The sequence below is a fragment of the Chelonia mydas genome, chromosome 2 (assembly GCF_015237465.2).
Source record: "Chelonia mydas isolate rCheMyd1 chromosome 2, rCheMyd1.pri.v2, whole genome shotgun sequence".
In the NCBI taxonomy this organism is placed as follows: Eukaryota; Metazoa; Chordata; order Testudines; family Cheloniidae; genus Chelonia; species Chelonia mydas.
Genome location: NC_057850.1, coordinates 64,589,765 through 64,606,755, shown reverse-complemented (window position 1 = coordinate 64,606,755; position 16,991 = coordinate 64,589,765). Strand labels below are relative to the sequence as shown.

The 16,991-nt window shown below is 39.4% G+C and overlaps 1 protein-coding gene across 5 annotated transcripts in view; it reads right to left on the bottom strand.

Annotated features, from left to right (window-relative positions):
- Positions 1 to 16,991, bottom strand: part of TOX (thymocyte selection associated high mobility group box) — a 268,267-nt gene that overhangs the window by 35,891 nt on the left and 215,385 nt on the right. For all 5 annotated transcript variants that reach the window (XM_037892570.2, XM_007059463.4, XM_037892568.2 and 2 more), the window contains one exon: positions 12,035 to 12,265. In XM_037892570.2, the coding sequence (XP_037748498.1) occupies positions 12,035 to 12,265 (231 nt within the window). The remainder of the gene's footprint in view (positions 1 to 12,034; positions 12,266 to 16,991) is intronic.

The following is a 16,991-nucleotide window of genomic DNA, read 5'->3' as shown; positions in this document are numbered from 1 at the left end:
CCCGGATGGGGCTCTGGGTACATCTCAGTGAGGACTAGGGTGTGGGGAAGTTCTCTTCTTTCAAGGCTGAGGCTCCGTGCCTGGACTGGTTTGTTTCCCCAAGCCCCTTGGTTTTCGTACTGGGCTGGCCAAGATGGCACGGCCAGGTTCACCACAGTAGAAGCAGAGGTGGTGCTGATGGTGCCATTCCTTTTCTTCAGATGTGAGGCACTGACAAGCCAGATTGGTTTGCATGGGTTCGGTGGGCAATATACAAAATTCGGAGGTCATGGTACGCAGGTAGGGTGGGCTGCAGGGGACCTCTTTTCTCCTCTCTTCGTTCTCAGAGCTGATTATCTATGTGGATGGTGAGGTCCACAGGGATGTCTAGGCTGGTAAACATCTACATAGGCCAATTTGTCTTTGATTTATTCCCACAAGCCCCACTGGAACTGCTACATCTTCAGTGCTTCGTTCAACTCTGTATCTGTGGTAAGGCGGTGGAAGTGCGTTGCATACGAGGCCACTGTGCCTTGCCCCTGCTGGAGTCCCTCAGCCATTCAAGTTCAGTGTGGATCATTGAACATGGTTGACATTGATTGGAGAAAAATCCCAGTGTGACAGCACTGGGCTATAGCCTCCCAGCAATTGGGAGGCCCAGTCTAAAGTGTCTCCTCTCAGCAGGCTGATTACCAAGGCGACCTTGGCCCAGTCAAAAGCATACTTGCACAATGCAGTGTGGACACCAGAGCCCTAGGTTCGAACACAGGTTAGAAAAGTGTTAACATAGGGTTAAAATACAATATAGACAGTGAAGCCCAGGGTTCCCTAACATGGGTCAGCAGACTCAAGTCTCACTAGCCCTGGGCTTACATTGCAGTGCAGACGTACCCTGAGTGAGCAAATGAACAGTACAATCTGTCCAAAGGGGTACCCCAATCCCGCTGGAATATTGGACATTCTTTGGCCTACAAGACTGAGAGCAATTCCTGGTACATTCAGTGTTCTTAGAACCTGTAGCTGTTTTATTTATATTTTTTCTGTAATGCTTTTACCCTCAGAATAAATTTATTTTATATTCTAAAGGCTGGTTGGTACCTAGTGTTCACTGTTGAAACTTCTCAAGAAAGCTTAACCACAGAAGCTGAACCCTGATCAGACCTGCTGGGGAAATCACAATGAAGTACAGAGGGACTGCAAGCCTGGTCTGGAGAGATAGAGATGTAGGTCTCCACCTAAGAGAGGTGATGGCTAGGCAGGAAGCCTGAAAACTATGACAGACGCATTCCATACATCTAAAAAGAAGAAATAAATGCTTTCTGTGAAAGTCATAATTCTAGGAGCAATGTCACCATCTCAGAGTTCTTTGAGTGATGGATGAAGTGACGTTACCCATGGAAGTACCTCTTCCAAAGAGTGAGCTTACAATCTCTGGAAAAATACTACTGTGCTGCTCTCCAGAGTTGAATCCAACCTCCAAATCTCCATCCCCAGGCACGGCTGAATGGGTTCCTTCAGGCTCAGAGAAAGCTGAACGTTTGCCAAAGCGGGAGGCCAGTGTCCAGTTTTAATCCTTTAATTTTGCAGTAGAAGCAGCGCCCAGAACTCTGAATTCCACTAAAATGTAGCTGTCATATAAACAATCCACAGAGCTGGTTAATGGATAGTGAAATATGCCACTATTTGACTTTTAATCTAGGTACAAACTGTAACTGAGAGAGGCCGAGGGCTAGCTCTACAGTTCAGCAGTCTCTTAGATGACGTAGTATGAAAATGACACTGATGATATATTAGAAGCTTGGAGAAAAGAATTCATTCTTTCTGGCATGCAAAGTTAAGGTCACAAGCCAAATTCAGCTCTAGTATTAACCAGGTTCAACTCAATTGATTTCACTGGAGCTGTAGCCACTGACATCAGGGCTCAATTTGACCTCATGAGCTTGCAGTTTATAAGGTGAGATTTTGGGTTTTTTTAGATCAAATGCAAGTTTTGGATAACACCCGCACCCACAAACACTAAATGTGTGATTTACGTGGTAATTACTTGTACTCAGCTGTACTCTGCAAAACTGGATCTAAACCCAAATGGACTACAATTAGTCTGATTAAGTCTGGCTGAGTACACAAATGATTTAGTGCCTGACTCCCATGGACTTTTAGTCTAGAGAATGGAGGGTGAGGGAAGGATGAGGAGGAAATTGTGATTATTATTTATACTACAGTTGCACTTAGAAGCCTAGGTTCCATTGGGCTGGGCATACTACAAACACATAACAAGAGACAATCCCGGTCCCACAGGTACATGTAGGATGTATTTAGTAGTAGTGTCTGTTGTATGCACCACTTGGACATTTGAAATTCACCCCTGTGGAGGGCTACCCTCTCCACCACTTTAGCACTCTAGTGAGGCTGCAGAAAAGAAAAGGTTGGGCTGGAAGGGAGGCCAGTAGATCCATGAATATATTGACTAAGTGGCCTTATAGAGGGTGTGCAGCAGTTACTATTCTGATGTATGTGGCTTGGGGGTGAATTCAATCTTCCCAGTCCCAGGCTGGAAATCGTGTTTACCCTGGCAGCTTTGTGTGGGAGGGATGGGTTTGATCTGCAAGAAATTTTGTGAAAAAATGAACTGCAACGTTGAGGTCTGATACTGCCCCCTTCTGAAGTTAGTAACAAAACTATGCACGTCAATGCGAGCAAGATTTGTCCCTTGCAGAAACTGTTAGACTGCTTAACCACGTGTAGCGTTTTGATACCTTAACAACATACATGTATATATTTTATTGACCTACTTGTGTTCCAGTTCATTAAGCCCAGCTGTTCTCGGAGGAAGAGAAAAAGAGCAGAAAGCAATGGGAAGAGGGATCCAACCGACTAAAACAAACTGGAATAGTTGTTTTAAATGCCTCATGTGTTTATCTAGCACTTTCAAGGGAAAAAGCGGTTTTATTACAGAAATTTGCCAGTAAAACATGGGTTTCACTAACAGAAAAGGAGTAAAACCAGTGATAAAAGCCTCTTTGCTGTTATAAATAGGGAGGAAGGAGGAAGCAGTTTAAGCTCTACTGATAGCAAATGGAGGAAACACTCCCTCTTTCTCATCAGCCATTCAAGTCTCAACAGTGAAGTAGTTTTTCTTGTGGCTGTTTCTGAATATATTTTGTTTTCTAATTCACAGTGGCAGAATATACAAACAGATTTGTCTCTACTTCCTATTCTCGTTTACACAATAAAGTAAACAAAAAGATTAAAACCCTCAATAATTGTATGCTACCCATAAATCTGAGGATATATTTCAATAATTTTGTGGTCTTCTTCAAAGTGTTTCATATTTAGCCTTTGGAGATTGTTTTATAAATGCATTGCTAGTTTAAAAAGTAAAGGCTGCTAAAAGGGAATTTTAGTGTGTGACCTCAAAGCAGGGGAGAAAAAAACAACGCAACTCAGTACTCTCTTTCTCACTGCATGTGGTAGAGGCTTTACTTCATAAGCAACTAATAATGAATAAACTGGGAATAAATGTTTTGAAAATGTAACTGCGTATTCTCACTTGAAAATATGCACTCAATTTATACTATTTCAACAACTATACAAGTCCCTGCAGAAAAATATCTTGTACGCTCTAAAATGCTAGAGGCAGATCCTTGGCTGGTGCAAACTGTCACAGCTTCATTAAAGTCAGTGGAGCCTGGCAATTTACCTTACCTGAGGATCTACCCTGCAACTTTAAAGACACAAAGGGGTTTAGGTGTCCAATTCCAATTGAAAGTCAATGGGAGTTGGGTTTCTAACTCCCCTTTGTGCCTTTGAAAAATCCCCCCCACCCACAGGTTGCATATATTACATATATATGATCAGATTATGTCTTGCCCTGAACCAAGAACACAAGGGGCAGAAAGAGTGTAAGATATGCAGGGGGTGAGCATATATGCTCACGGAGAGGTGGTGTTCTGAAGCTGGCCAAATTTGGAAAAGAGCAACATCTTTCTCTCTAAAAGGGTGTGGTGTGTGGGAATTTCAAATGGCACCGTACCTCCCAGAATTCCTCCTTGGGAGATGCAGGGAGTTCTCCTTTTAACTGCTCTCCCAATGCAGAGCTGTGCCTTCAAGGCACATTTGAGTCTGGAGTAACTTGTGAAATCAGCACAGAGCCTGGTTGCATCAAAGTGAACTTAATGTAAAAATATTCAGCGGGCACCATTTTATCTTTGTAAAATGCCAGTATTTTAAAGGTTAAATATTGGACACTACTTTTAAAGACAGTTCAGAATTACCAGATTCCCCCCTGAATTAGCTAGTTTTCTACTTTTTTATTACACATTTAAAAAGCTGTGATCCAAAGAGAAACTTTTAAAAAATTGCTGAGATTTTTTTTTACACACCCATATATATATATACACCAGAATCATTCTGGGTTATTTTTAGTGGCCAAGATAGAAACTCTTGAAAGCTTGAGGTTTATAATGAACATGCTAACAGCATCACAAATGTTGACACTAATACAGAGGGACTTCAATTTACCTAAGTATTGGTAACATACAATCCAAGTTCCATCAGATGATAAAGAATAAATTGCTGCATTTATCTAGTGGGTGTTTGAGCACCAATGAGGAGTAAATTATTTGATTTTGTGGACTCAGAGGATTTGTCAGCTGCCTCATAAGTATAATTCTGGCTCTTCATATTCCTGCTGCTTCTAATTTAGCAGGACAGGCTCATAATTGAAGCAAATTAACTATTTACACTTGTCACTTCTACCACGGGAAGAGGACACATCAGCAGGAAAGAATGAGTGGGAAATTAAATTCTTCCCACTTGTGTCAGATCTGCCCTTATATAAACACATTAACAGTAATTTCATGAGGCGTCAAACATAGGAATAAATACTGAGGGATAAAATAATGAGGTGTTGCTATTGAGCTGAACTGTTGTAGCTAATATTACTGTGTATGAATTATGTAGCCTGAAAGCAGGCATATGTTACAGCACTTAAAACTGTTGCTTTGCATGTGCTATCTGATCATTAAGCTTTGGATCCCTAGGTAAATCCATCTTTCTTCCTGCTGCAAGGGCCAATATAACATTTAAGTAAATACAGACATATGCACACATTATAATCTGTACATAATGGGCCAAATTCATTCCTGGTAGAACTTCAGTAAGTCAATGGAGTTACACCAGAGATCATCTTTGTGTATTACATTCATTTCCATTTTTAGTATAATAGCATGTTTATTTAGGTCTTTGGCGGAAGCTTTAAAGTCACTGACTCTAATGTAAACAAGAACATTTTGTTTGTAATTTGCTAAATCTATTACAGCCTTTCTGGGTCTCCAATTAGAAGCTTAAGGTTCATTTAGTACATTTACATCTGGTTCTGATTTTAAATGACTTTCCTTTTTCACTTAAGAACAGAAAATGACCTAAGCAGTCTTTTTACCCAGTTTGAACCAACCTTCTATCTGAAAGCCAGAGAGGCTCAACTATTTAGTATGTCTAACTTTGCTCCCTAGAGGCCATTTTTCTCCCCTTTGTAGTAAAAATATGTGCAAAGGGCAATGATGTACAGAAATCAGCTACAAAAATGGGATGCAAAAGAGCATGCCTTTTACTCAGGAGAAAAAAATGTTTGTAGTAAAAAGGAAAGGGTAGAAAAGCCACTGAAAAACACCAAAAATTCTGAATACTATATTGAGGAAGATGTGTACTGATTTATTACTGGTAGAGCTGATTTTGTTGGCATTTTTATGAAACAAAAGAGAGAATTTTTTTTTCAAAAAAAGTTTTTAATGAAAAATGGGGAAAATATTATAAGTCCTCCCCTATTTTTACGAGCTCTAGTTACGGTAGAGGAGGCAGTATTTAGGAGGAGGCTGCGGGGTATGCAAAAATGTGCAGATGTGCAGCAAACATTTGGGAACCCCTTCCAGTCACCTCTAGACAGACAGACAGACACTCTCTCTCTCTCTCTCTGCAGATGGTCCCAGCATGCTTGGAAATCCATGGAAACAGCTACAATATGGGGCACTGAAGTGCAGATATCTGCACACAGCAAGGGAAGAATACTTGGCTCCTTCTTTTCTGTAGTAAGTTACACTGTCTTTCCTGGGTAGCATGGTCATAATGTGCTGTGTTTTTTAAGCAGTGCCCCACCTATTTCAATTAGGAGTCCAGCTCAAAAAGTAATGGCATCATCTGATTCATAGTATTTCTGCTTTTTCCTGATTCCTTCCATATTTCCTCAGATCATGCTTCCTCTGACTTTTTGTCGTTTGAAAAACTTTTGTAGATCTTCCCACAAACTGTTTTAGTGGTCTAATCTGGTATGGTATCCCAATAACTAGGTTTGGGCTGGCTAACTGAGTTCTTAAGCAGGATTTGTATCAAGCTCTGACACTGTTATTCATTCCATGGTGTGCAAACCATAGGAATATATCCCTTTTTTATAGCTAATGAAACTATGATCTGCATCATGATTTACTTGATCCAACTGCCATTCAAGTCAATAGAAAGACTCCTACAGATTTCAATGGAAGCTGTCTCAAGTCACAGTATATAGAAGATTTAATATATACATATTTTAAAAGATATGAAATAGCTGAGCTGTTATTTTTCCTTCTCAGTAGTTGCCAGACAGTGGAAAAATAATTAACCAAAAAATCCCATCAGTACTTTTTAAACCTTATTTTCTCTACCTCATTATTATCTTCTTACATCTTATTGTGTGTTATGCTTTGCTTACTGATTAATTTATATTTAAGACAATAGAAAGGAATTCCAACTTATGAAACTGTAATAATTCTATTTAAGTTCCTGAATAAGCATCAACTTCCAAAGCATAAAATCCCAAAGCTTTATGATTACTGAAATGAAAGCCTAATTCATAAATAAAGTACGTATTCCTATGAGAATCCCACACTTTTGTTTTAATTTCTTTTTGAGATTCTATCATCATGGAAGCCAAACTCCATATAGTATGTTAATCCCTTGCTTTTTTAGAACCCAATTTTCCTACCAGAGCCCACTGATTTTGTGACAGTTACTTGTATCCTGAGACTGGACTAGTAGGCCCTTAATATGCAGAAGAGCTAGCATTTTGGGGTAGCTTCCTGAAGACAACCTAGTTAATTTCAATGGGAAGGTCTGCTTAAAAAACAAATGGCACAGAATAGTCCTGTGTTTTCCGACGGTTGTACTTTGCAAAGTCCTGCTAGGTTATCACCAATACTGTTGTTTGTTAGTCCCAGTTTATCGTTATACTCATCGACCCATTAGGGTCAATGGGAGATTTGCTCAAGTAATTCTACAGAATCTGACTGACAGCTCTTTAACAGCTGTAGAGTACTACAGGCACAATAAGTGCTGAACAGAAATTTTGTAAATGTTGATTTTTGGATGAAAATAAAAAGGGATACAATTATCTCATCCTTTGACCAGCCTCTATAGATAGTTGAAAAATGGCAAAAGGTCAACCAAAAAACAACAACAGAAACAACTAAACAAACACCACATTTTTCATGGAACCATTTGTGAAAAAATTACTTTTCTTTTGCCAGCTCTAGTTCTGAGCAATTTTGATACAAGGGAATCAGTGGCCCTGATTCGGCACTGTGATCTGCATGGGTGGACTTCTGCACCCATGTACGTCAAAATGGGGGAACTTGGCCCTGGTGTTAAATCTAAGCCTGCTGCAGGTGTACTGGCACTTTTTTCTAGCTTGTAAAGATATCCTATACCATGTGTTTTAGCAGTCATTAATAATGCTGCTTTTGCAACTTTCTTTAGCAAATATAAATGGTACATTTCAATAAATATGCATGTTGATAATCTCCAAGATGAATACGAGGAGGAGCCAGAGTCTACAAAATGCTGTTGAAACTGCTGAGCATTTCCTAGAAATTGCTCAGCACTTTGCAGGATCAGACCCTCAGTAGAATGTAGAATTAATGTTGGTTATAAACACAACAGACCTAGCAAATAGGATTGAGAGTTCTTTTGGATCAGGAGCTGTATTTTATTCTGTTTATACCACACCAAAGAATATGGGCCCTGATCCTGATTGATGCTTTTAGGTATTACTGCAAGACATAATAAATTATAGAAATAAATACGCAAAATTAGTCAAAGACAGAGGAGTAAACATATGGTAACACAAAGTATTGTAATACGCCGCATATATATCTGGTCGCATTACTCTTTTCTGTTTGAATTCTGTAGCACGTAAGTCTACTGTTTAAAACTCTAATGGTTTTCCAAGGTTCAGCAGTTTAGCTTGAAGACAATGCAGATAACAAAACCAAATTCTGTTCTAATTTTTTTTCCAATACAGGAATTATTCAATTATTGCTTTCAGCTCTGAGCAGGAATACTGAAATTAAATTGGGAAATTCCAGGTTTTTTCATGAAAATTGAATCTGTATTTCTTTTAGGTCTCTGACAAGCATGGGGACTATTTTTTATACTACACACAAAACCAACAGATGAGGAGCAAATTTTGTTTCCTCATGAATGTGCATTTTCAATTTGTTTTTGTTTATCTCCATTGTATGGTCCTGGACTATTACACAGCAACTGAGATTTTCTACTCTGCTGGGCGAAGAAAACTTCATAGTGAGTTCTGGAAGGAAGAATACAATGATGTACCTAATGGCTAATATGATTCAGACTCATAAATTAACGGTAATTATAAAATATGCTGGAAGAAAGACAGAGGAGTGGCTAAGGTGTTTTTTTGACCTGTGCTTTTATTAGAGAACAGTAACATTAATTGGAACTAGAGACAGGGACTATTGTGGAAGTTCAGGTATGGATCCAAATTATCACCAGCTTCAGGGGAATCTGGATCCAGGATTCTAGTTTCAATTGAGATGGGCCGAAGATCCAGATATAAGCTTTTGGAAGGGTGTGGGTGTTTGGATTTGGGGTTCTAGTGCTTGAACATCACTAGCAAGAACTCTGAATTTGCATCATTGCATGTCATGTGGGCAAAACTCTGAAAGGGCGTAAAAAACATTAAGGGTGCACTATTACTGGCACACAGTGAAGGGGGAGAAGGTGTAAGCAAGGAGCCTTATCCTTCTTGTACAACCCATGAAAGGATCTACAATAATTGCAACTCCATTGTTCTCTGATACTGTCCCCCCCCAACCCTGACCCTGGGACACAAGTCACCGCAAACGGAATAAGGGTTAGTCCTGGCCTCTCACCCACTCAGCCCTGGCTGAGCACACCAAGGACCCAAGGCCACTTTTCTGCATGCTGGAGAGGGTCCTGAGAGACAACCCTTCCTGCAATGCCAGCCTGTAGGTATCTGCACTAAGAAAAATACAGTCAAAACCTTTTGCTACTGAAATTTATTCTGAATATAGTCCATGTTTCGGAGCCTAGAGCAAGTAGTCACTCTCATGATCCTGAGATGCAACATTCAACTATCACAGAGGAACTGCTGTACTGAAACAATCTAGTCCATCTAATCCAGGATCCTCCCTCAGACAGTGGCTGGGCACATTAGAGGAAGGCAGAAGAAAAAACCCCTCACACTTTAATGTACCTGACCAAGTGACCTCTATGATCCTCTGATTCACGAAGTTACCTTTCCTCCAGCTGAACTTTCTGGAACCCACACCTTATTTAGTAACAGTTTCTAGGTAGAACAGTTTTTTTTTTTGGGTCAGTCATTAAGAGCCAAATTCTGATCCATAAAAGTCAGCAGTAAAACTCTCATTGACTTTAATGGGACCTAAGTACCTCTCCATGCAATCTTCCAGCTGATTTTTTTTTTTTGGGGGGGGGGGGGGGAAGGGAAGGTGTTAGTGAACGTAGACAACCAATTCTCTGAAGTCCAGAAGTCAGGACTTACAAAAAAGAATTTTTAGTGACGCTCTTTTTAATAATAATAGGTTTGTATCAAGATGCTAGTCAAATCAGCATGGAATTAGCACGGAAAATGAGAAACCTCTGGAACGTTCTACTTAGGAAGTCTTTACAGTTCTTTGTTTCTGTCAATTAGTATAATGTCTGGAGATGCTGAAAAGGACAGCTTCCACACAGTGTTTTCTATTGAAATCAAATAAACACTGTATACATAAATAGATTCTGTGTTTTCTGTCTCCCTGCTGGTTGGCTGTTTACTCTGGCCTCTCCACCCTCCTCTCCTTCACAGTCCCTCTGCAGTCAACCTCACTCTCCACTGTCCCTGCTCTCCATGTTGTATTCATTTTTGCTCGCTCCCCACTGTTCCTTACATTTCCCACTCCTTGCTTCCTGTCAGCTCACGTCCTCCCGCTACCACATTCAAACCAAACAACGACAACAGAGAAATAAACCTAACATGATTTTTGCCAACCATCACTCTGATCATTGGGTCCGGCTCCTGCAATGAGCTCCACACAGAAGGAACCCTGGAACTCCGACAAGGTCCCATTGATTTCAGTGGGGTTCTGTGCAGATGCAGGTCCATCCTTACAGAGCTCCTTACCGGATGAAGGCCTTTGCTTTCCCCCTCACCTTTTGTCTTTCTGATCTATTTAGATTGTCAACTTTTCAGGGCAAGGAACGTATCTTCATATATGTTTGTCCAGCATCTAGCTCAACAGAGCCCCTATCCTGCTTGGGGTCTTTGGGCACTACTGCAATACAAATAATAAATAATAGTTAACAACAATAGCTCTGGGGAGTAGAACCCTATATTATTTTCTACAGCTGATTTCCATCCTTTGCCTTTCTTTTTCTTCAGTGGCAGAATTACATTGTAAAAAAATTAAACACACCTTTTAATATGTTTGCAAAATGTAAGGACATTGTTATAGTTGTAATCAGACACTACAGAGTGTTCTGTTTCTGTGTAGTCATGATTCCCCACACTTAATTCACTGCAACCACTAGGCTTTCTCCATGTGCTTAACAATGTACCTAGGTGTATCTTTGTTATGCAACACAATGCATTCTGTCATGTTTTATGGATTAAGTAAAACATTTAATCTTATATTTCTAAGGTAGACATGCAGAAGAAACAATGCCTTACTGGGAACACTATTACCATCAGCCAAGGCTGTACATAACTTAATAGAGAAAGACCACAATGGACCTGGAAGGAGGGAAAAGAGAAGTGCAGAGCTGAGAATGTGGAGGAAATTATTACTTTAACATGGACACAAAGGGGACCTATTCACACTGCTTTACATTCCACCTGATTGTCTCTTACAATCACTCCAGGTCTTTTTTCAAGAGAGTGCTGAAAAAAGCCACTTGATAGACCACAAACAGGATCCATAAAGTAAAAGAGATAAGGAATCAAACTTTTCCCAGATTGACCTATAGTTCCTTTTTAAAATAGAAACAATACCTTAAATATATAGCAGTGAAAATGCATTTGCCAGAGAATGATCAGTTAACAAAGGACTATCAAATATTTAGGGCCTGAGCCTTACGGCTCTTATTCCCTGTCACACTGCATAGCTCCCATAACATCTCATCCCATAGATGAGACACAGAACATCCCATTTAGTCTTTCACTTTGTACAATATTTAATGACAGCATGTATACAAAAAGAGGAGGAAAAAGCTGAACATATTCTCCCACATAGTCTGGGAAACTTTTGGGGAAGGGTTTGAATAACATATTGGTATCAGCTCTTTGGTGGTCTTCAAGGAGTGGCTAGGGATAGACAGACTTTAAGCTTTCTGTTAAGTTGGAAAAGGGTAAAGATAATAATGAGAAAAGGGTAAAGAGCTGAAGGGGAGTATAGCTGGTTTTTAAGCATCACTCTGGCAGTGTAAAGGGGCCTCATTGTAACTGAGTCTCAAGCTCTCTGACTTTGGCACACAAAATCCTAAAAGTAATGATATAAATTCGCGGGCAGAAGAACTAAAATACTCTTTCTAGTGGCCTAATAAACTGATATATGAAACGAGGTGATAGTCCCCTGATAAGACACATTTTCAGGTTTACTTGGAATGAATACAAGGAGCTGCTCAGAGTGGTTAGATGGCATGTACTTGATCACACTCTCCTAAAAGAAAGTTATTGATCTCTACAATTTATATCACGTCGTACCTGTTTTTGTTCCTCTCCCAAGCCATCCCACATCGAAGCTACAATTTTAGAGACTTCACCAAATGTAGCATTTGGGTTTTGGCCCTTGATGGCTGCTTGAGTGTCTCGGAAGAATAATGCATAGGCAGACACAGGTTTCTGTGGCTCATTAGGGTCCTTCTTCTTCTTCTTTTTGGGAGTTTTGGGTTTCTTTCCCATATCAGAAGCAGGTCGCTTCTCTCCTCCATTGACCTGTAATAAAAGTTCACAAAAGGATAGAAACTCATTAAATTGTGAATCAGACAAAAAAGCTCTACTGATCAAGGCATCTACAACCCATACACACTATAGATTTTGCTGGGGAAAATGGCACTTTTAGCTATAGTCTTTTGATAATCCAAATGTTGACAGCATTTCACAGGGTTTCAGCTATAAAATGCATTATAAATGTTCTAGGTTATATAATGTTTTTCCTAAAATGGTTCATACATTTTGTTTTTATAAAATTATCAGCTCATTAATAGATTTGCTTGTCATCTTTTTATCTTTTCTGAGTCTTATAGCTAATGGTTGTTGGAGCCCTGTAATGAGTAGAGCCATTACAGATTTCATTATACATTGACCACTAGTTTAATCATAAGAACCATTTAAGTAGAGTATAATTTCCACCTTATATTTTTCTTTCCCTTAAAGGACTATTTTAACCTATGGCTCAGTTCAATTCCCACTGAAGTTAGTGGGATTGTTTCCAGCGACTTTACTGGGAACTGGATTAGGAATCAAGTGAATTGAGATTTTTAAAAAAAAGTGAATTCCCCTGTATTATTCTTAATCAAAATCAACAGAAACAAAATTTCAGCAGTTTAGGTTGGAATTTTGTTTGACCTATTGAAGGGCTCAATTCTGGTCTTATTGGAGTCAATGGCAAAACTCTCATTAGCTCTGCTGGTGCAGGATCATTCCCTTAGGTCCTGAATAAAGGAGCAAATGAAGCTCACGCATACACTGGATGAAAAGAAGAGCCTGTATTTGTGTGTGTATGCACACACTTAAAAAATCCCCATGCCCTAGATCCCTCCTGTGGATTTCACTGCAGCCTGAAGATGTGCAAATCCGTGAAAACCCAACTGTCCTTTACCATTTAATATTTATATTGCAGTAGGGCTTCCAGCAGGATTCAGGGCCCCATTTTGCCAGATGCTGTGCAAACATATGCAAAGACACAGCCCTGATTTTCTAGTTGGTTCGAACTACATGGCACAAAGTGGCCTCAGTGGACTGGAGAATCTGGCTAACTTTATCTGTCCCAAAGGGTTTTCATTTGAAAAGACTCAGGGGGAGAGGGTTACAATCAATAGAGATGATTTCTATCATTTTTTAATAAAGTGTGATCAGGTGACATGCTAGATTACAGGTGTTCCTAAAATAAACACAGACGCATACTGACAGTGGCTGCATATGGCTGTATATGCTCACTCTGGGACAGAGCCTTCTCTCCCTAAAAAGAAAAGGAGTACTTGTGGCACCTTAGAGACTAACAAATTTATTTGAGCAGAAGCTTTCGTGAGCTACAGCTCACTTCATCGGATGCATTCAGTGGAAATTTTTTTTTCCACTGAATGAGTCCGATGAAGTGAGCTGTAGTTCAGGAAAGCTTATGCTCAAATAAATTTGTTAGTCTCTAAGGTGCCACAAGTACTCCTTTTCTTTTTGTGAATACACACTAACACGGCTGCTACTCTGAAACCTCCCTCTTCCTGTGTGTCACCACACTGTGTTCAATGGGACTAATCAGGTAAGTAGAGTGAGCAGGATTTGGCCCATTGTGGCTTTTTAAGCAGAACAACAATGTGATGAATATAATTTAAAAAGGAAATTGCTTGGTTCCTAGGCACCTGGTTCGGCAATCAAATATGCAGTTAATGGTTGTGGAGTACACCAGCAGCACTAGAGAGAAGAGGGAAGACGTTATAAAACACAAGCTGCTTGTTTCAAACATGCAAACTACTATTTCACTCTACACTGTAGAAGAAACTACAAGATCAATAATATATGAAGGTGTGTTATGTGCACACAAAAAGAGCTCCCTAGTTAATTTGACCATCCTAATCCAAATTTTCCAAACACCTCTAAGTAACAGTTCACAAATCCCAGGAGCAAGGAGGCTTGACAACTTCAGACCCACAGTTAAAGTTCCTACTATTGCTATTTTAAAAGGTTTCTTTTAATGCCTTTTTATTGACCAAAGGGGTTTACAAGCTTGTAGATATTTAGGATAGCAGGATGTCCAAACTACCATTTAAATATGTGATAAGTAATCGTAATATACATAAAAGGTAAGAGAAAAAAAGTCTTCTTGTAAACAGCTCAGACATTTTATTCTCCAACCCAAATAATCAAGTGGCTTCAAATATCCCACTGCTAAAAAGGCAGTACTCCCTGGGGAAATTCTGTTTGTTTTATAAAAAATAAGTAAATAAAAAGAATTCCAGTACTAATAACCTTGGAAATGGCTGAGATGATGGCGTACCTTATGCTACCATCAGTCTATCAGCTTCATAGACTCCACTGCTAACTGCCAAAGCAGAGACAGATGGGAAATAAAATAAAAAACATATATATTCTGCTAGGCATAGACTCGTGCCTCAAAATCCCTAGAGGTGTAGTTAGCTCATGGTAATCCACCTCCTGTCATGCCTTATTGCTTAATTATAGTGATGTATTTAACTTATTTATCACAAGAAAGCAATAATCTTTCACTTTAAAAAAGTCGGTAGTAACCATGTTGCACAGATGATAGATCACAAGACTACCTAGTGTAGGATTTAAGACTATCAAGTAAGGCACATTGTTGATATCTAAATGTCCCTTGAGAAGTTTGAAAATGTCTATAAATATATTTAAAATAAACTGCAATAGTACCAAATCCTTTAGCGGAACTAGGAGAGCTGTTTTACACACACTATCTTGCAGTAATTGCTGTAGTTTAAAATAGATTTTAATCAAGCACCATCTGCATTATAGGCTGAACAAACAACACAGAATTCTACTTATAACTCTGACCATATAAAATAAATATTGTAAAACCTCTACCACACAAAGAGAATATGTGGCAGCAGCTCCCTAGTAATCATGTTTCTGTTAGTTAATTTTTGCTACTTGCAGTCCTCTCGGTCTCTTTTCTCTGAACTACACTATTTGAAATTCTCTCACAAGCGAAATTCAAATGAGCATGGAAAAAAAACAGTCATCCATCTACTGAGAAATACATATTTGCAAGCCTAAATGCTTCTAGCATCTCACAATTATGCTTAGCAATAACAGAATACATGTTTAATGATCCAACACTATGAATTATGGCAAGAATCGCAAATGCAGTATTTGAATTTTGAAGTGGTCAGAATAAAATGTGTAGTAAATGGGCACTTTGTTGTAAATGGTTTTTTAGTTACATACAAATACTAATTTTTTAAGGTCTCCTTTTTATTCGTTTAACCACAGACTTGAATACTAAATTTAGAAGAATTCAGCACAGCCAGTTTTAGGATCTCTGCCTCCTACACAAAAGAGTTCCTTGGCCAGAGATTTTAGTTTCCACTTCCACTGTTCTAAGCTACTTTCAGATCATCCACTTCCAACCTCAAAATCACATTACTGTTATCCTTCTCCCTGGGTCTTACTGACAGGCAGTCTGGGATGCCTTACTCTTAAAGCAACAGTATCTAGAGCAACTAAGTCATCAGTAATGCCCTTTTTAATGGTGCTGCTTTTCCCTTCTTTGTGTTTGAGCTAGTGCAGATGTGCATTTTAAGTCTGAGCGTCCTGTATGAAATGGTCACTACTACCAGGTGTATGTATGTCTGGAAATACCCAGCAGCTGTTGTAATCATTTATATATAGTGATGGTTCCATAGCATGGATGGTTTTTAGCATAATTTTTATGCTATTGACTAAAGAATGTATTTAATATGAAGTTCCTTTCCTACTGGAGGTTCTGTATACTGACAGTTGTATAGTTTATTTCCTTTTCCTCTTTGTTTATTTCCAACACTGGTAATAGGTCCATTGAGCTAATGTAGCCAGTTCCTGCACCCACTGAAAACAATGGGAATTTTGTCACTGACTTCAGTGGGAGTAGGATTACATGTCTAATGCAAAGACATACAGTAGCTTATTCATTTTGCCAGTCTGTGTGCATACATTGCTTACAAATGAAGTCAGTTTACACTCTCCAATCATTTAGGCAGGTTTTTCTCTCAGACAGAACTGGGTTTAGTTGTTAGAAAGCATGACAAAGAAGTATCTATTTTACTACCAAATCCTTCACAAGAGGCGCAGCAATTCTTCTTTCAAAACCATAGGGTAGGTACTCAGCTGGTGTAACAGGCCTAGCGCAGTTGGCATTGACTTTACTGGAGCTACACAGGTTTATGTCAGGACTTATTTTGACTGGTAGATTAGTTGAAAGATGTTGGGACTTGCTGGTTAAATTGAAAGAATACAAAAAGCACAATTATTATGCTTATTCCAAATAACGTGGTACTCACTCCATTATCACTCAGTCCTCGTTCCAGGAAAGTCTCACTGACTTCATCGAATTGTGCCTCAAAATCTCTGTTTGAAGCAAGATTTGGCAGTTATCTCATGACTGCAGTGCATGACTGCCTGAGTAAGGACTGAGTAAAGAACTCAGGAGTTGACCCATTATATGGTATTGTACATTGATATAACAGTTTATAAAACAGAGGCAAAAATCCCAGAGTTTATCACACAAGGTTGTGTGCAAATATGAGCTATTGGGTCTCCCACTGGTCAGAGACTGGCAGAGTGCATCGTGTGAAGCCCTCCTGTCCCCATCCAGCCCTGGTGCAATTTCTTTCACTAGGTGGGACAAAGATGGAAGAGGAGCTGGTTTGAGGAATGGGAATCCTCAGTTGCCCCTTTAGGGCAGCTTTAAGATCACTTAGTCTGGCCCACA